The 21,534-nt window shown below is 44.7% G+C and overlaps 1 protein-coding gene across 1 annotated transcript in view; it reads left to right on the top strand.

Annotated features, from left to right (window-relative positions):
* The window catches only part of LOC143300595 (putative G-protein coupled receptor 139), a 128,737-nt gene extending 115,480 nt beyond the window's left edge, over positions 1-13,257 (top strand). Inside the window, exon 2 of the mRNA XM_076614372.1 lies at positions 11,846-13,257. Coding sequence (XP_076470487.1) covers positions 11,846-13,205 — 1,360 coding nt within the window. The 3' untranslated portion in view covers positions 13,206-13,257. The remainder of the gene's footprint in view (positions 1-11,845) is intronic.
* The last annotated feature ends 8,277 nt before the right edge of the window (positions 13,258-21,534 follow it).

Below are 21,534 nucleotides of genomic sequence, written 5' to 3'. Positions count from 1 at the left end.
TATGACTAATCACAAGCATATGTAGAAGACATTAACACCGTGTGTGTGTGTGTGTGTGTGTGTGTACGCGCACGTGCGCATGCCAAACAAAACAATCGAAAAGGACAATCTGGTGTTGTATCCCTTTGAGGTGAGGTGTTTTGCGCGTGTAAAATATCCCAAAGGTGAGGTGTTTTGCGCGTGTAAAATATCCCAAACAAGACTGCTTGTACAGAGAGAGACTATTTTGGGAGCAACGCGAGTGAGAGAGACACCGATAACGAACAAAAGTAATGTGGCTGATTCTTCGTTTTAATTAGCGCGCACACGTCCAAAAAAAGATTAACACATGTGCGTGAAAGATGGGAAATTTCACTGACGTCAAACCACTCACCCACTTGGGGAAGACGTAGAAACAAGAACACTATTTTTTTCTGAGTGTGGTGATAATGATGTAAATGTAAAACACGCAATGTGGGGTGGTTGGAGGGTTGGGGGTGGTGGTGGTAAATATGTTGGCAATGACAAGAAGGGGGTTGGTGGGGAAAGGGTGGGGGGGGGGGGAGAGGCAGTGTCTGAAAGGGTTGTAGAACAATCTTTTGCTGAAAGTAAACGACTTACGACGGTTCAAAAACGATTGCAAACGCGTACATGTATATGCACAAACACGTACATACAGAAACTCTGCCTCCTCGCCCCCCCAAATCCCTTCTCTCACACACAGACCGACAGACAAGCACAAATGCATACACATACACATATCCATAGACACACTAACACACACGCATACGGACACAAAGAGACCCTAAACAAACACACATGTACACACGCACGCACAGAGGGGAAGAGAGAGAGAGAGAGAGAGAAGAAGCAAACTGAGTTAACATAAATGATCGAATCGAGCAGTGTGCTTTGTCATCACAGGGCATGGAATGGGCCAGTTGATTAAAGGAAAAATTGACAGAACGTCATGATGAAAACTTCCGACATGCCATGGTGGGCTGAACAGAAGAAAGAAACAGTTTACTAGCACGACATACGATGCAACAAGTTGCTCCAAGTGCTGGCCAAGGGTACTGCTAACAGTGGCGACAGCCTGCTGACTGCTTCCTCAACTGGATAATGGTGCAGAATATTAGAATCAACCCCCACCCCTCCTTTCCTAGATTACCCCCCCCCCCCCCTCCATCGTAGTGTTTTTGACAATGTTCCCACACTAACCCCATGATTGTGTTTCTGCAGCGTACTAAAATGACTTACCCCTCCATACCAAATCCCCCCCTCCCCCTTAAAAAAAAAAAAATCTTATTTCGGTCTTTCGGTGCACACACCCACTTTTCATGTTTGCATTTTCGTCAAACGAATTCGTGCATTTTGAAGTGTTTGTTTAAAGTAAGTAGGCGTTTCGATGTGGGCTTTAATCTGGATGTAATCCTCGAGGGTTTTTTTATCATTATTATTGTTATTATCATATATTATATTTGATTTACCCCCGTGGGTAAAAGTGAGAAGGGGGAGGGGGTAAAAATGCATTCCGTTTCACCGGCAACTGATGACCCAGGGAATTTTCTGTATCATACAGGCACGCTGGTTGCCTTCTTTGAAGTGGCTTCGTCAGTGTAGCGGTGGCGTATTGGTAGAGCCGCCCGGCTAGACTGTGAGTGTCCTGTGGTTCTCATGGACCGAGATCCTCCCCACCCATCTCTCTCTCCCGACCTCCTATCCGCTGGACCATGAGTGGTGGTAGAGTGCCTGACAGTGTTTTTGGATGAGACGGTTAGAGAACCCACGGCTTACAAGAGAGTTGTGCCTTGTCGATATTATGTAGAAACATTATCGATTTTGATGATATAAATACACTTGCAGATAGAAAAATAACAACAACAACAAAAAAGGTGGCGCTTGATTATGGCGACGCACTTTCCCAGTTGGGGGGGAGGGGGGACGCCCGAATTACACGTAGAGAAATCCGCTGAGGCTGAAGGATAATAACAATGCAATATTGGATGGCGATAGGAAGAAAATACAAAGCAAAGAACTTGATAGAAATCGATATAAATTTAATCCTGTTGCCTCTTTTTGGGGTGTGGAGGATACAATAACAATACACTGACAATGAATCGCAAAATCCGACAACAGTGTCAAATGAAACAAGCAACACACACCCACACTCCTCCTCCAACAACAACTGCTACTACTACTACTACTTGACATGAAAACAAATCAAACCAGCATGTTGAAAATCCATCTCACTCAAATCCGATGCTCCACTGCCAGATGTGGTGCAGAGGCAAGCATTAATTTTCTTCACAGTCAGAGGCCGCTGCCATCCGGTCCTGGGGAAAATAAAAACAAATGTCATAATTCTATCATCAGGAAGGGTGGTGGGTGGGTAATCATTGACAACGTCGTGACCAGTAAACCATACCGAGAGACACACACAGCAAGTGTGGAGCGCTTTGAACATATAATAATTATTGCCCGTCTGCTGCCCTTTTTGCACGCATGATTGGCGACGTTTGGCATTTTGAGCGTACCTGGAGACTGGCTGTCTGGCTTGATGAATGGAGATTGTCTGGAGAATGGTTCCCTTCCCCTTTTTTATGTAAGTGTGATGCTATAGGAGCGAGGTGGTGATATTTTTGCATATCAGTTTTGCTTTCATTTTGGCTAAAAACGAATATGGGTAGACGTAAGACTGCTCGGTTTCAGTCTTTCACTTTTCATAAAACTTGATTTTTTTTTTTTTGTAAACGTATTCCTTATTCTTCGCTTTTCTCAACTCTATAACCTTCTGAAGCCGAGTGGTAAAAGCGCTAGACTTCCAATCTTGAAGGGGGGGTGAGGGGGTCCTGGGTTCAAATTCTGTTCACGCTGCCTTGTGGGTTAAGTGCAGAGAGTTTTTCCTATCGCAACAGATGTGCAGACCCACCCACCGCACCCTCTCCCTTTATACACGTATGCTGAAGATCAATCACGCACGTTTAAGATACAGTGATCCATATCAGCGATCGATGGGGTTGTAGAAACAAGAACATAACCAACAGGCGCAGTCATGAAATCGGACGTTTGGCCGCCTTTATGGCAGGGTAAAAACGGTCATGCACGCCCAAGCCCAGGTCATACGAGCGCGTAGATGTGAGAGTTGCAGCCCACGAAGCCAAAAGAGTAATAAATAATAAATATATATATATACGGTGCAGTGACTCAGGACACAAGCAGAAAACACTAACGTCACGGACCAGGCACTGCTCCTTCCTGTCCAGCTATCGTCATTGAACCGAGTCGCTTCTGGACAGCAGTACAGTCAGTCTGTTTGGCGCCAGACACCAGTGGCTTCCTTCACTCTTCTTCATTGACGCCAGGGAGCTCTTGGAATCTCGCCTGCTTCACGCGGTGCGGTGTCAAATATCTTGTGATTTCAGAATGATGAATCCTGCTGAACAAGAATCATTGCATTGTTGAAAACAGAAGAGCGGGCGAGCGAGCGAGAGAGCAAGAAAGAGGATTCTAATATTCTGATGATTTATTACTTAAACCGTTACAATGCAACATGTGGAGGGAAAGAGACACAGATAAACACGGAGAATGAATAGATGAGGGTAATAGAATAAGCAACAATGCTTTTTTTTCCCCATCCAGTCATAGAAAAGAATAAGCAATAATGCTTTTTTTCCTTCATCCGGACCTCGACAGAGAAGGGGGGGTGGAGACATATCATTGGAAGAATGAGGACGCTGTAAGAGCTATCTGCCTTGATGCCCCTTTTCTTCGTGCTGTAACTTACCTCCCTCCAGACGCTGCCTCAGGAAAAGGGGGACACAATGGGAAATGGCTTGTATTGTGCACAAGGTTGAAGAACAGATTTCTGCTTGCACGAAAAGAAAAGGGACAAGGCGTATGGCAGCGACAGGCGCTTCAGAAATCCATTCGTCTTATGTCAGTGCTATATATATATATATACACACACACTGCTGTTTGTTTCCAACATGAGCGATATGTCTTGACATGCCATAATCATTCTGTTGCATGGGTGGATCTTTTCTGTCATGATGAGCACGGACATTTATTTAAGTTAGGGTGTATAAACGGAGTGAGTGCGCGCACGAGAGAGAGAGAGAGAGAGAGAGAGAGAGAGAGAGAGAGAATATGGATGGACGAACGAACGAGAGTCCTTCATGCATTGTTTTTATGTTTTGTTTAGGTAGCATTTTTATTTAGGTAACATTTTTTTAATTTGTATATTAGTCATGTTGAACACATAAATTGCACTACATACCCGCGGAACTGGTGAATATTGAACCGAAATCGTCATATTCTTGCAGTGCGATCAGTTGATCATGAGTTCGAAAGCGGGAAGGGACAGATCTTTTCGTTGTTCATCGATTTCACGTTTGTTCACAAAGAGTGATACTAGACCTCCCAAAAAGCACACCAAAAAACCCCGACTGATTTGACCAGATACATAGCTTGGAATTGGAGCAATGTCTGCCTTGACCGTTTTTGTGTGTGTCCTGAAGTGCAAGGCACCCTTGAGACTGCGGACAGCTTCATCCGAACCATGCTTTGCATTAATCCCTGACCCCAAGGGAATTGTTTCTTTGCCAACATCTTGTGGGTTTTCTGAACACCCCCCCCCCCCCCCCGCAGTTTGTGTTGTTAATACTACAGGTCTCCATAGGAGATACGCAACGCACAACGATCCAAAGCGCTTTAAGCGCCTGTTATCTATTTATTATTTTCTTTTCTTTCCCATCTGGTTTCTGTTGAGATGGAATGTCTCGTTCTTAGCGTGTTTCCATCCCCCAGGTGACTCTGATGGCCAGCGTGAAGTTAATTAACCAAGCTCCTCCCTCCATGCACTTTTTTTTTTTCTCTCGGATAACAAAACTTGCATCTTGCCTCGTAACTCGTGGAGAGAAAGGGGTGGCCAGACGTGTCACGGGGTGCTGCAGATAGGTAATGAAGGGGTGTGTGTGTGTGTGTGTGTGGCGGGGGAGGTACAAAAAACAAACAAAAACCACACACGTGAAAGATAGGGAGAAATAGAGTGAGGGAGAGACAGACCTGAGTAAGGAAGAGATAGACCTGAAGCATTCCTGTCTTTGGGAGCTCGGCAGTGCTGTCGCCTTAGATATACCGATGCCGATGGCTGCCTCGATGCGCATGCAGGGAATGGCAAACTAAAATTAACTGATTGTTCTCCAGTTTTACGGGACGCAAGAGACTGCCACGGATAGACAAAATCAGAGTGTATTTCTCCTGCCTCTGTGTGTGTGTGTGTGTGGTTGGTTGTTTTTTTTGTTGCTATAAAACATTCCCTTTACCAAGAAGAAAAACAACAGATAAACATCGATACGCTTTTTACGCTTTGTGGACAGCCTGATTGACGGAACCCTGCCTCTGGAAGAGCAACCGAATGAATGGAAGGTAAATCTCCCGTTTCTGTGCAGTGTAGACAGACTGTGATTCGTAGATGGCGGGGGGTGATGAACTCGTTAAAAAAGGTTTAGAGAGGACCTGGTATCATCATTACCTCCATCAATCGACCGTAAGGACAGAGGGATAACACTTGTTTACGAGGTCGGATGATGGTGGCAGGGGGTGGGCGTGTGTGGGAGGAAGGGTTGAGTGGGGGTGGGGGGAGTGACAAGACTATTTACGGAGGCAAGGACGTGAAGGGCAGTTCAGAAAACTGATGGAGAAAGATGGGTCTGATTTTTTTTAAACGAAGAAAGGAAAAAAAAAAGCGTTAGCGTGTGGCATAAACCAGATTTCACTCAACAGTTTTCAGTTGTCAACATCTGCAGTAGGCCTGCCTTAAGAGATATGACAAATAAAAAATAATTCTTGATTTTTTTTTTCCGAACTGAAAGTAGTTCCATGCACTCCCCAACAGGAGGGGTAAAGAGCTGGAATCTGTCAAAGACAGACCTCATTCAGTGGTTCAGCTGCTTCTGTGGTATTGTACACAGTACACGTTATTATACAGTCCTTATTTGTTGTGGATCACTAATGAAATTAAACAGCTGTATGAATACTAATACAAGGGCCATTTTGCATTGGTAGCGATGGTATTTAAATGATTTATTTTGTGGTTTAGGCTGTGGGAATGATGCTTGGAAAACAATTCGAAGGCCAACAAAAATCGTTGCAATTTGGTTTGTAATTCTGTAGATCCATTATGGCGTTGTTCTATTTGGAAAACTGTTCTCTATACCTTTTTGTGGCAGGATAGTCCGGCATCTGATTTGCCATGGCATGTGCCATCGTGATTTGGCACGTCCCAACTATTTGGCACGTCCCGTTTTAATTAACTTGCCTCGTTTTGCATGGTGGGGAGAGATGGCAGCCCCTTTGAGCACATCTCTCGGAACATGAGACCCTATGAATCTCTTTCATCTGGAGGGTTCTGAGAGAGAGATCTGTCTTGTGTGTGTTGGAACGCTAATCAGCTTTCTCTGTCAGGTGTGGCCTCGTGGCTGGCAATGCGATGAAGCTGTTAACTTTGTGACTGGGGCCTCTCTCCAACACTGTGAAGTCTCCTCCCCCCCCCCAAAAAAAAAAAAAAAACAAGGCTCTGAACGTTTTGTTGTTCTCATGCCTGCTTCCTAATTTTTTGAAAATGCTCGTCTGACGTTTACTCGTTGTGCGCATGTATGCGAGGCACGCGTTTCGTATTCATGGATGTTTTATGCGTGCTTTGTCCATGGAAGGTTTTATGCAATTACATCCACCCCGAAAGGTGCCGACCTCTCCCCTGGTCAGACATTTTTTTCGTGAGGCTAAACTCGAGACAAGCATTACGGGCAACCTGTAGCAGAGAAGGCGGAATGCGGTGACGTGTGTGTGTGGATGAGTTGCCAAAACCGATACCGCGAAACAAATCAGAACAGTCTTAGGCTGTGCACGTTATGTGATGCTGCTAACAGCAATAAACATCTCCACTGCGCAGGGTAGAATCCTGCAAATGTGCGGTGTTATACCACAGTGACTTTTAGTTTGCGATGCGCGAGAAAATGTTGCTCGACTTGGGATGTCGGGTGACATCTTAATTATTGGAAGATGAGCAGGGACAGGGGACTGTACAATTCTATGGAACAAAACACTGAATGGTCCCTCTCCCATCATTTACATCAGAGTGCATGGTGCAGTCTCGTGTGTGGAATTGTTGAGGGGTTCGTTGAGGGGGGGCGGGCAGGTGGTACATCTGCTGGCTCAATCGATCCCAATTACCTCACCTCGCCTCACCTAACACAGACGGCACAGCGGCAGCACGCACCATTCACCCAAATCTTTATCTCCGTTGCATTCTCGCCGTTATCAGCACGGGCCCCGACAGGACGCGCCATTACCGCGGTCTGGAACCCGAATGGATCTAACTCTGGCATCATTACCCTTCTCTTTCTCAAGGCTAAATGGAGGAATGGGGGAAGTGCAGGCTTAGCTTCTGCAGTGGAACGAGGAGAAGATGTCAAAAAAAAAACAACCTGCTGCATTCCTATTAGTCCTTATTTGCAAGCCAAAAACTGCTTATTTTCAAGCGCGAGGCTGCTATAAAAACAAAGCGACAGCAAACAAACGAGCACTGGCATTACAGCGGTGGATCGGTGGCCCGGTGATGATGTGCCGGGCTTGGAAGCTAGTTTCAATGGGTTCGTGTCCATAGATACGAACCAGGTCTTTCACTCCCTCCCGTTCCACTTGACCTTGCGTGGTGGACTGAATGCTAGACATTCGCATTAAACGATAAACCCGGGTTTTTGTGTCCAAGTATCTAATAAGAATTCACAGCAACAAAGGGTTATCCAAGGCAGAACTTGGTTAAAAAAAATAAAAAAAAAAAAAAAAAAATCAATTTTGGGGAGTTACGGGATTTCAGAAGTTGGAGCTCTCACACGCTTGTTTATATTTTATTCTTTTTTCGCACCGATCCAATCCAACCAGACCCACCACAGAAGCCAGTAATGCCTTAATAAGGGAAGAGGATGAGGGCAGACTCAACAGGCTTCCAAAGCACTTCTGATGAACACAAGAAAAAAGCCTTCCCATAATGTCAAAGTCCGTTTGAGCCAGTGCACCAAGTGTGTGGCTTTTAACTCGCCTGGTCATCCTGGTCTCCGTGCCCGTGGCCAACGGGTTTCAAAATGGATGAGTTGTGTTCCTCCTCACCGAACTTTTTTCTTCTTCTTTCAATGCAACTTTGAAGTGAACCATTTCGCGCGTGTGTGTGTGTTTAGTCTGTCTTTTCACAACATGATTTGTGAAAATAGGCCTCTGTGTGTGTGTGTAGAGAGGAGGGCTTGGGGGTGTGGGGGGTTACGCTGCGAATAAAACGCTGCACAGAAATTAGGGCAACTTTTTCCATACTCACCCCCATTCTCCAAAGCACGAGATGACGCCAATCCTCATCATGCGTGCGTAATGTAAGGGAGGCAATTCAGTTAATTTGTGGAAAGTTGTTGCGGCCGCCACACTTCCCCCACTTGCTTCCCTTGGTTTTCAACTGCCAACCTTGCTTTGTGACCCTTCTTGTTCGCTGTCCATTTTTTTTTTTTTTTTTTTAATCCATTGCTGATAATTTGCATACAACAAAAACACCAAGTAATTAAATGAACAACCGCATTGTGTTGTATACTCTTTTGTCACAAAATATTTCTCTGAGAAATTCGGGCTGCTCTCCTCAACCTGCCTGTGTCAGTCGGCTTTCCATGTTTTCCTGTCAAACTGTATTTTTCTCCAGAATTTTGCCAGGGACATTTTTGTTGTCACAGCTTCTTTTACGTGCGTTAAGTTGCAACGAAGAGCTACGATCAGGAAAGCCTTGTTGACTTTTTTTTTTTTGTACACACGCTCATTACATGCTTTCACGTACATGCTAAGCGAGCGAGCGCACGCGTGCGCGCGCACACACACACACAGGCATTCCTTTCTTTTCTTTTTTTAATCATCTGATAATGCATGTTCGCTAGTTGTTGTTGTTTTTACCACAGTTCGCGCTTGTTCAATAATATGTTTTCCTTTACAATATTTACAACTCTGGACACGAATACTCACGTCATACATGCACGAACACTCAATCACACATCTTTCCATGACACTCCCATGATCGTGATTATTCTGCTGTCGCCGTTTCCATGCCCCCCCCCCCTTGCCCCCCATAACACACATGCTCAACACACACACGTACATATATACACCCACACACCGCGCCGCATCCATCGACTTTACACTCTGATGTGACAAAGACTTTCTGCAGAATAAGGGAAGGGAGAGAAGTCAGATAAAATGCAGCTGCGACACTTCCTTCCCTTGGGTCTATGACCCTTTTTTGCTATTATATTCAAGTTTTTTTTGTTTTGTTTTTTTAATACAGTGCGCACGAATACACGCACGTTCCATTTTTTTCACGTGTGTTCGAATACACACATACTCTGATCGCACGTGCACAAACACACCCACAGAGGATTGCCTATTTGTCTAAACTGACCACGTAATGTTTGAATGCCAAGTATGAATACTTCTCAGAGTTGTTTGTTGTAATCTTGACTATTTCAAGGTATTGTGCGATATATTTCATGTTAATGTGGTTGGTTGGTTGTGTGTGTGTGTGGGGGGGGGGGGTTTGCTGTTGTTTTTCTTTTTTCTTTTGGGGGAGGGGGTGGTGGTGTTGTGGGTTTTTATTGTTGTTTTTCATACTAAGAAAAAAGTCTCCACGCACACACACACACAGTGTCACCCCCTTTAATTACTACCACTCTGCTCCCCACCCCACACGGCCAAACCTCCACTGTCCTGTCTCCAAGCTGACGGTCCCTCCTTCCCTCCCACACATCCACCCTACAAGACAAATTCTTTATTTCGAGGATAATAAGCACTGGTGTGCTTTTTTACATCCAGTCCCCGCCCTGAATAGGGTCTACACTACACAATATTTAATTAAACGAAAGCATGGTGTCAGTAGAGACACATAAGAGGAAAAATATATGCATAAATCAAAACAAAACAACCACACGCACGCACGCACACACACCATACAGGCACTAGCATGGTGTTAGTAAAATGCATAGGGGGAAAAAAAAAATCAAAGAAACAAACACACACCGCATTACACATCAGAATGGGGGATAGCGGGTGAGGAAGGTTCTGTCAACTACACACGTGCCCGTGCCCAACCCCCTCCCCACCCTAAAATTTCCATTTTGTGAGCCTCCCTTCTCTCTCCTATAATTGAGATGACTGAAGCAAGTCAGTTAATTACTAAATTTCCTGCAGAAAGGAGAATGAAGGGAGGCAAGTCAGTTCTTTATTGCACAACTGCTGCGGTTGCTTCCCTTGGATTTCAACACGGCAAACTTGCTTTCTTCCCTTTCTGTTTTGTTTGCTCTCTGTGTGTGTGTCCAAATTCGTTTTTCTTTTTTTCTATTGAGTACATTGCATACAACAATAAAGACGCAAAGTGTTTACGCAACGAGGACTGACAACGCCGAAAGCCTTTTTTTTTTTTTTTACCCCTCCATTTCGAGTATCGCTCACAGCCCCATTTTTTTTGTTTTTTTTTAGCTTTCGCGTGTGTGTGTGTGTGTGTGTGTGTGAACTGTGCATGCATGCGTCATTTTGCTGCTCTTTGCAGACAAAAAAACAACAACAACAAAACCAACTTCCATGCTGAACAGCAGCTGCTTCATTTTTACTAGAACGACTGCCACAAAATCAAAGCGCTAAACTTGATAAAAGCAAAACAACAGGTAGTAATACATGCTTGTGAAATTACCGGACTTTGGCTGTTCAGAGAAACCACGGAAACATTCATGCATAAAGAAACCATAGTTGTTACACAGACTCGCTTCGTACATACATGAACCAAAAGGTAAAGTGACTGAGGAACCTACGAAGTAATACTTCATGAACAAATGAAAAACGAAATCTGAACCACGAGAATAAAGCAACTTTGACAGAAGGCTATTATGTCCACAGCTCTTCTGAACATATCTGCACAAAAAAGAAGAAAAGTATCGATTGTAAGTTTCCATATGGGTATCACAATATGGACAAGTACTAAACGCGGAAATGTGTTTTCTGTTTTTTTTTTTAAACCAACAGACGAAGACACGAACGTAAAAGCATTGGATTCGTAGCTTCACACATAGACTAAACATATGTTTCGAAAATACGAACACAATTATACTGCACTACACATTTATTACACACCCTACTATGACATTAAGTAAACTACTCTGTCCCTGTCCCTACCCCATCTCGCTCGCTTCGGTCACTGTCGGATCCACATTTCGCTTTACCAAATTCAAGTACTTCAGTCGACCGCCGCTCCGCTTTTCTGTGGATTATTAAACTTGGAATATGCTCCCCGTTTCGCTTCGTAAGATTTCTGCACCCAGCCCTTTCAAAGTCTGACCTGGAAACAAACCTGCCTCTTTCTGAAACAACCTCCCCTCCCTCTTTCCGGTTCACTGTTTCTCTAACTTTCTAAAAATAAGTTTTTGTCTTTCATCCCTTTGAATAACTGTTATGCAAGTCTGCTGTGGAGTGGTATGAAAGCGCTTTCGTTGTCTCTGCACAAGCTTCAGCACGATAATATAAATAGCTTAATCATCACTTGTCATGAAAAGTATGTTGACGTATTCAGTTTCTTTTGTGTAGAACATTAAGACGTATATGTTTACACCAGGATGTCGGAAAAAATGATTCTGATAGACTTGCAAACCAGTTGTGCTTTATGTACGACACTGTATTTAGTAACATCGTGTGTGTGTGTTGTGATAGTCATCAACGACTGGCAGATTTATGTGTTATGTACGACACTGTACTTATCAATATCTTGTTGCTCTTGTGTGTGTGTGTGCAGCTTACTGCACGAGGGCGGGGGGTCTGTCCGGGAGATCCTGGCCCTGTTCCGCCAGCTGACGGAGGCGGAGCGGGAGTACCTGTACGACCAGGCGCAGATCGCCAGCGAGGAGGAGCTGCTGGACCTGCTCAACATGCTGCAGCACGACACGCCCCAGGCCCAACTGTGGGAGTTCCCCGAGCAACAGCTCCGCCACCACCTGCTGCTCTATGTGCCGCCCATCTTCATCGTTATGGGCACCGTAGGCAACCTCCTCTCCTTCGTCGTGCTCCGCTGCCGGGCCATGGTCAAGGTCTCCTCCTACCAGTACCTGGCCTCGCTGGCTGTGGCCGACTCCCTGGTGCTGTACATCGGCCTGCTCAGGCTGTGGCTGGGCGAGGTGACCGGCACCGACTTCCACGACAGCACGAACTGGGTGTGCAAGCTGACCATCTCCTTCGGCTACATGGCCAGCGACCTGTCCGTCTGGCTCATCATCGCCGTCACGGTGGAGCGCTACATCGTCGTCTGCTTCCCGCTCAGAGCCTCCGCCATGATCAACACGGCGCGCGCCAAGAAGGTCATCGGCTTCCTGGTGCTGCTCATGTTCACCATCAACCTGCACTTCTTCTGGACCGTGGAGATCGTGCAGCGGCCCGTGGATGGCAAGAACGTCGGCAACTGCGAGGCGGCGCCGCACTACCACAAACTGGTGGACGAGGTCTGGCCCTGGGTGGACGCCTGCATTTACTCCTTCGTCCCCTTCATCTTCATCATCGTCCTCAACATCCTCATCATCCGCGAGGTGATCAAGGCCCGGACCACCCGCCAGAGGCTGGTCAACACGCCCGAGCACCACTACCACCAGCAGATCCCGTCGCGCCGCTTCACCGGCCAGGCCGTGCACAGCAGGAACGGGGTGGTCAACTGCCGGCGGACCAGCGGCACAGGGGAGGGCACCAAGCTGACCATCATGCTGCTGACCGTGTCCTTCACCTTCCTGCTCACCACCCTGCCCATGAACATCGCCCTCATCTTCACCGCCTTCTGGAACCAGCAGAAGACCCACGACCTGCAGCAGGCGGCCCGCTTCAACCTGACCAAGACGGTGACGGAGCTGATGATGTACGTCAACCACTCCATCAACTTCTGCCTGTATTGCGCCACGGGCCACAAGTTCCGCCAGCAGATCATGCTGCTCATGCGCTGCAAGAAAAGCAACAACTACACGGCCTGGTCCTCCCTGCAGAACGACGACGCCAGGCTTCCCGCCTCCGTGCACTTCGACAAGAGCCGCTCCTCGGAGCGCATTCTGTTGACTTACACTGTGCCCGAGGCCAGCACTCGTGACCGGACCACGGCCCACCGGACTAAGGTCTGATGACGGCCCGCCCACACACACACACACTGTGCTGGTCAGTCATTGACTTCTCTTCTTGTGCATCCCTGTGTGTTTGCAAGTGATCTACTTTTCTTGTGGATTAACTTTTTTTTTTTTTTTAACTTGTCTACAACCAAACTGTGTTTTTCTGTGAATATCAAATGGACAAAAAAGAAGAAGCTCCAAGCATCGGTTAGGCTGTGATAGAAATACATCATTACTATGAACTGCTAGCGATCTTTAAGTTTATTCCCAGCATTGAACGGTTCTGTACCTGGATCACTTTCCTGCAAAGACGGGGATTTTTATGAAAATAGAGAAACGCCAACCTGGCGTCTTTAGTGGAACAGTTATTTGGATTTGGACTGTCACATACTTCTGTGATTAATTTGTTGTCATTGAGTACGCCTTTGGTTCTGTAAAGACCGAGTGGTCTTTTGTCATCACTTTATTATATGGGCTGCGTAAAATCGGGAAGAACTTTACCGACTCTCTGACAATAACCACCGCATAATTTCGGACCATCCACAGAGAATTAACTACTACTCCTCTGAAGAAACTGAGAGGAAAGTTTCTGTACGTTCCTTTGCCAGCATGAGACTACTTGGATTTATCCGTTTCAGTCTTTAAAATATGTGGCGGTGTTATATTCACACACACACCTGAACAAGTTGAAGACTGAGGATGTAATAGGTTCATGGGGGAAAAAAAAAAAAAGAAAAAAAGCGCAGTTCAGCGGCCGTCCCCCCACCGAAGTTCTTCACTTCAAACATACTATCGGGCCGACTGTGTACACAGGATTTCCTTTAGTGTTGTGAAGACGGACTTTCAAGTTGTTCTGGGATAAGAACCATCGGAAGGTGATGCTCTGGCTCCAGTTCGACAAGATACACCACAAACGGAACAGCTGTGTGTGTGTGTGGGAGAGGGAACGAACACAACATCAAATGAAAAGGCCTGTGACGACGATGGGATATGCCCACACAGTACAATACTCTACACACAGCCGTACAACACTGTATGATCTTTTCTTCACACCCCAAGCGATTCAGTGCACCCCACCCCACCCCCCCTCCACGTGCCCCCACGGTGATTATCAATAATCGCTTTTTATTACTGATGGCGGCGACTGCACAATGAAGTGATGTAGTATGGTAAGAAGCGATTTCAGACTTGCTGTCAAATGTATTTCTTGTGCATTCTGTTAGGCCCGTTAACAAATGTTATATTTGTGAACATGCCGAGGGTTTGTCTTTTGTATCCACCAGATTTTCATTTGTTGTTTTATTTTGGCCTGTTATCAAGTGCGGCTGCACATATGAACAAAGGCCCAGATTCATCTTTTGTATTTGTTAGGTATTTGTTTTAGATTGATATCAAGTGTATTATAAATGCAAACATAGGCCAGGAACCCTCTTCTGCATTTGTAAGATACTTCGTTTCACCTGTTATCGAGTGTGGCTATAAATATCTTAAACAAAGGCCGATGGTCTATCTTTTGTTTTTTGTTAGACACGACATTATGTTTGACTACTGTTTTTTTTTTGTGGTTATAAATGTGAGCGAGCGTGGGACGAAGATATGCCATTTGGATTTGATAGGTATTCTGTTTAGATTTACAGCTGTGAACAGTTTCTTCACTCAAACACACACACACGTTCTCTCTCTCTCTGACGGGCGCAATAGACGAGTGGTTAAAGCGTTGGACTGTCAATCTGAGGATCCCGGGTTCGAATCACGGTGACGGCGCCTGGTGGGTAAAGGGTGGAGATTTTTACCATCTCCCAGGTCAACATATGTGCAGACCTGCCAGTGCCTGAACCCCCTTCGTGTGTATATGCAAGCAGAAGATCAAATACGCAAGTTAAAGATCCTGTAATCCATGTCAGCGTTCGGTGGGTTATGGAAACAAGAACATACCCAGCATGCACACCCCCGAAAACGAGTATGGCTGCCTACATGGCGGGGTAAAAACGGTCATACACGTAAAAGCCCACTCGTGTGCATACGAGTGAACGCAAGTAGTTCTCTCTCTCTTACACACACACCTGTGTAAACCTGAGTGGAATACACTTATTGAGGACCCAACAACATCAGACCATAACTTTGCTCATACACACAATGATACATTACATATTTTCGTAGTCATTCAATAATACTTGTGAATTCAAATTTATATATATATATATATATATATATATATAGAGAGAGAGAGAGAGAGAGAGAGAGAGAGAGAGAGAGAGAGAGAGAGAGAGAGAGAGAGAGAGAGAGAGAGAGAGAGAGAGAGAGATTTAGATGGAAATTAAACGATTGTTTTTTGTTGTTGTTTTTAACTTCGTGAACAAAGATTTTTTTTAATCATAAATCTATGGTCGTAACAGAGACAATGCAGAGTTCTAACAATAGACTGAAGAGAACATATGAAGGAACTGAGAACACCATATTTTTTATATCAGCAGGAGACTGGAATTAAGTACTGAATCTATATATTGATTATGACAAATATAAACATGTTAATAACCCGAAAGCTAGCGATAAAGTTGAAGAAATGATGCGTCAGATCTTGTACATATATGGCGAGGTCTTTGCTTAGAGATCCCAACCCAGAAAACAAAGTAGACTGGATGTTTTACTCAATAAGTGAACACATAGTATCTGACAATGCTGACTGTGAAGTCATCTCTGATCATTCTATCGTTGTATCAAAGCTGAATTTTGTTTAAAAAATGTATTGCCAAACTGAATCAAAAGACGTTAACTGGATCAAGACTTTCAAAATGATTCGGAATATTGAGGAAAATTCAGTTTAATGGTTTCATATGAGACTGATACACAAAATACTCGCCACCAATGTTGTTCTGCCACACACTGGAGTAAAAACTGATACCTGGTGCACTTCCTGTCATAGTTAGGGGGACACCATTATCTATTTTGGAGATGAACACATGCAACTGTTTTCTGGAACCAGTTGGAGCACATAATGAATAATAAACGCAAAGACATTTCATCTTTCTCCCTTTCATTGAGACAATTATAATTGTAGGAAATAAAAAAAACAACAACCGATTTTCATTTTAAATCTGATAAAGACATAAAACTTCATTTTGCTCATTAAAAAAAAAAATCTGTATCTACAAATGCATAACGAGAGAAGAAATACCTCAATTTTATGTATCCAATCACTTATGTAAAAACCAGATATGAAACGGACAATTATATTGCTTTTATTAATATATATTCTCAAGAATTCCAGACAGATTGGCGTTACTACGAGGAAATAATTGAACCAGAAGAAATTAAAAGAAAGAAAGAAAGAAAGGAAAAGAAAAGAAAGAAAAAGAAAACAAACCATACTCCTGTGTAATTGTATATATATCCTAGCCAATTTGAAAGACAAGATGGGTTGTGTACATTGTAACGAACAGATAATTATCTTATACGTGTGTGCGTTCTGCTGAACATTAATTTAAAAAAGAACAGGTTAATTCTTTCATGTACACAATGACATTTCAATGTACGGTGTTGTTTCTTCCTTCCTTTTGGGACTTTGTTGTTTTTCTTCTTCTTCTCCCCCGCCCATTTTATTTATTTTGTTTTGCTTTAATTTTCTTGTGGTTGTTTGGCTCTGGTGCCTTGTCAATACGGTTGTTACCAACGTATCTTTCTTTCCTGTAATGTTGATGTAATTAAACTGTAATTAAAACAAAAGAGTCGTGTCAGAAAGGTGGAGGAAGGTGGCAGAATGGTTAAGACGCTCAGCTGCCAATACACAGAGTCCGTGAGGGTGTGGGTTCGAATCCCGCTCTCGCCCTTTCTCCGAAGTTTGACTGGAAAATCAAACTGAGCGTCTAGTCTTTCGGATGAGACGATAAACCGAGGTCCCGTGTGCAGCACGCACTTGGCGCACTGAAAAAGAACCCATGGCAACGAGAGTGTTGTCCTCTGGCGAAATTACGTAAAATGAAATCCCCTGTCATAGGTACACAAACATGTAAGCATGCACTCAAGGCCTGACTAAGCGCGTTGGGTTATGCTGCTGGTCAGGCATCTGCTCAACAGATGTGGTGTAGCGTGTATGGATTTGTCCGAACGCAGTGACGCCTCCTTGAGAATTCAGAAAACTATGTTCTATTTACCCCATGTCTTCAGATCGGAGCGCGCGCTTGCTCTCTCTCTCTCTCTCTCTCTCTCTCACACACACACACACACAGTTAAGTTATATAAACATGACATTAAAGTTCCATAACCAGAGTGCGCCTCACCTCTCGAAAATATGCGTGGATTCATTTTCATAGTACCCAGATAACATAACCTAATGCATAACAGTGATAATTATTTTTAATTAGTTACAGTGTGTGTGTGTGTGTGTGTGTGTGTGTGTGTGTGTGTGTGTGTGTGTGTGTGTGTGTGAGTGTGCTGCCTGCAGTGGGTACTGATCGTTTCTTGTTCGTGTCTCCGTTGCCTCTGTGTGTTTGTTGGTGGCGCTGTCAACATACAATGTAAGTCCAGAAATTTTTACGCGTCCTTCACAATCAAATTAGCACACATTCATTTACCAAAGTACTTAACATGTCCCTCACACCCACCAACATCAAAACCCTAAAAACCAACATACCACGCACATCCATGCGGAAACAAGAGCGCGCGCGCACACACACACACACTCTCTCTCTCCCTCTCTCACACACACACTCACACATAATTCGCTGCATTTACAGACATTATAGGCGAATCCTATTATCATTTTTAGAAAAGAAATCGGTTTTCATGCAAGCTTAAAAAAATATCGCAGAGTTTCAGACACTTTTTCTCCTGCACCGATACATCATAAGAGAAGGATCCCTTACCACGGTGTTTTGTCTATACCACAACGATTCTAAACAGTCGAGTTGCAGAAGCAAAACCATGTATAATGCTGGAGTACAGTTTAAATTCAAGGAGGTAGATTTTTTTTTTTTTTTTAAGCATAATATACACGTTCAGAAATGGGACTAACCAGAGTACCGCCAAGTTGGACCACGAACAAACTAAAAATTCTTCATTGTGACACACTGACAGAACTACCAACCAATACACGAAACCAACTTCAGACACGTTGCACAAATTGTCCCAGGAGATCGTTGGAAAGACAACTCACCACAGTTACATTTCCCAGAGAAGACCAACATGGGCCGCGAGTTAGCTCCCTTGCTCCATCAAAGAGTACGATTCACACTTTATTTTTTTTTATTTCCACAGATGTACAAGGTTTATCTAAGAGTATGTTCTGCATTCTGATTATAAACACGGATTTTGAAGCAGTCAGATCAGACCTCTGGTTACTATTTCTTTCCTCCATTTACATATTCATGAACTGTCAACAAAATCGGTTACACTGCAGACGGGAGATAACTCCTCATTCATTCCTGACTAGTGACAAGTACACGTGGTTGACTTCAGTATACGTGCATGCACAGCCGTGTGTGTGCGTGTGCGTGTGTGCGTGCGTGCGTGTGTGCGTGCGTGCTGGGCAGACAAACACAAATGACCACATTACCCACGTGCTCATGCAACGTTTACCAGAAAACAAATATGTCATTTAAATGTGTCTGAGTTGTATGACGTGCGCCGAACGCAGGTGTATACTGGACTGGAGATTAAAATGAAATGGGGTGGGGGGAATCCGGATTTGGGGAGCGGTATCGGAGGGTGGGGGAGCAAGAGGGGGGTGGTTGCTCAAACCCAGCTGCTCTTTCTTCCTGGCCTGCAAGTGCTGTTGGTAAAGAGATTAGTCAAGACCCCACCGTGCTGACCACTTCCTACTCCTACTGCCGAGTTCTTGTCTGACCGTTACACAAGCCAACACGTGTTGTCGCCTTTTTATTTCTTCCCAAAGGCACACAATCAGCCGTTAGTGCTATGTACTCATTCTTGCGGACAACAGCACCAAGTCTACTGACCGCAAACGTCAATAATAACACGCTACTTAAGTATATCATGGCCAGAAAACGTGGAACATGCCCCCTCCCTCTTCTTCTCTCGACCCCCTATACACATTTCGGTTCAGATTAACTTCTGGAACAGAACTGTCTCCACCTGCCTCTTTCATCCCTGAAATAATCTGTCTCCTTCAATGACGAACAGACGATAAATACTTCCAGACATGCATGCCGCTGATGTTGCTCTCAGCACGTCATTCGCTCATTCATACAGAAAGCGTGCCGGTGACAAATTAAACCAGCCTGGTCCCTTCCTCCTTGACCTAAGGGAAAGTGAGAGAGAGAGAGAAGAGGGGAGAAGGGTTAGAGGCGGTCTGATAAAAACGCAGAACGTCCGACCAAAAGAAAAAAAATAGTATTAAAGCGGCTACGATCTGTCAGTCTGCATTTAATGAAGCACTGCTGTGTATTTATAGTACAGCAATTGTAGCAGTGGTGGTAGAAGTAGTAGCAGTAGTCGTAGTAACAACAGCGGTAGCTAACAACACTGAAAACAGAAGCACTACATAAGCAATAATCTGACTAATCAACAGAAAAAGAGGGGGGAAATCTAACAATTAAAAGCAACAGATTTTTTTTTAAATCAAAAGAATACTAGTTTCCGACTAAAGTAACAAAAAAAAAAAGCAACGAAAGTAAGTAAAAACAAACAAAAACTGGAAAACCAGTTTCCCACGATGAACATGTGTTTACCGAGTCAAAATGGTGTAATATTAACGAAACTTGAACTGGAAAACAACGAAATTGCACGTCAAACCTACCTGAAGATAAATGAGCGAGAAACGTGGGGCGGGGAGGGGGGTGGGGGCTGGGGGGATCGGGGAAGAGAAAGAAACAACAACAGAAAAAACTGCTTCAATGACCAAAATGTGACTGCCCAGTTCCCAGAGGGTTTTAGCGTACGGTAAAGATGCCGCAAGAACGAGTTTTGTGCAGAAAGAGGGCGAGGAGAAGACTAAAAGAGTAGACAGAGACGGTTTATCCCCGGGGACCTCCATTTTCGTGTGCAGTCGTTCATAACGGAAAGAAAATGTGTTCGATTTCAATGATTCAACTGGAATTCGATTCAGCCCATCCCCCACCCAGACTACGAATATGTGACACATACCCCCCAGTCTTCTCAATCTCTCTCTCTCTCTCTCTGGGTGTATATGTCTGTATGTGCCTCTGCATCCACCACTAATACAGTCTATCTTTTCTTTCTCTCCCTCCTTTCCCTTTACGCCCACGTATTTCTCTGCACCTCTCTTTGTCGAACCCACACGCGAACCCGCTAAGGGCCCAGCTGTTGTCATTAACATGTTATCTGTAGTGCTTTATTCCCCCTCACCCCAGTCCCCCCCCCCCCCCTCTCTCTCTATGTATGTATGTATGTCCTACACACACACAAAAAGGAGTCCACAAAAAAATGACAGCACTTCCGGTTTGGCCCCAAACCCCCGCCACACCTCAAATTGGCGATATCCAATCTCTCTCTCTCCCCCCCCCCACCTCCTCACACACCTTTTTGTTACCTCTATTTCGTCAACGTTAATCAGTCCAACACAACGCGTCGTTACCATTGTCCACCCGTCCCCTGTCATATGGTGTCTGGCTATATATGTTTATTTGGATAAATTTGTGAAGAAACAGAAAATGATGTAAACAAGTGTTCATTCATCTGTAGTCAAGACACACCTGGCCGCCCGCACAATGTGTGTGTGTGTGTGTGTGTGTGTGTGTGTGTGTGTGTGTGTGTGCGTGTGCGTGCGTGCGTGCGCGCGTGTGTGTGAGAGTGAGAGACAGACAGACAGACAGACAGAGACAGACAGACAGACAGACAGACAGAGACAGAAGGGGAAAGAGAGAGAGAGAGAGAGAGAGAGAGAGAGAGAGAGAATGAGAGAGAGGGAGGAGGGGCAGGGAGAGAAAGGAGAACAGGGAAAAGACGAGGAGTGGGGGAGGGGGGGAGTAAGGATGAAATGAGAGAATGGAAGGAGCGGAGACAAACAGAGAGACAGACAGACAGACAGACATGCAAACAGACAATCTCCCCTTTGTCGAGTACAGCGGATCGCCTTCATTAACTTCAGGCTTTGAAGAATCATGATCACCAGTGACACACACTGTCGCGCTGTCACCGACACCCACTCATTTTGCGGTGTCGATGATGTTTGGCTTACCAGTATGGCAGTCTTCAACCAGCAGCGTGGCACACACCAGAGAAACCCAAACCTCAAACACATGTACGTAATATCAAAAGTTTTCACAGATTTTTGTCCATAAAACTTTTTTTACAGCTCGCCAAAACCAGTGCACGGTTGATCAATACTTATGACACACTGGGAAAGAAAAGTGAAAAAAACAACAAA

The sequence above is a fragment of the Babylonia areolata genome, chromosome 26, assembly GCF_041734735.1.
Source record: "Babylonia areolata isolate BAREFJ2019XMU chromosome 26, ASM4173473v1, whole genome shotgun sequence".
NCBI classification, from domain to species: Eukaryota; Metazoa; Mollusca; class Gastropoda; order Neogastropoda; family Buccinidae; genus Babylonia; species Babylonia areolata.
The sequence above is the reverse complement of the archived record's forward strand: the minus strand, read 5'-3'. Positions and strand labels throughout refer to the sequence as shown.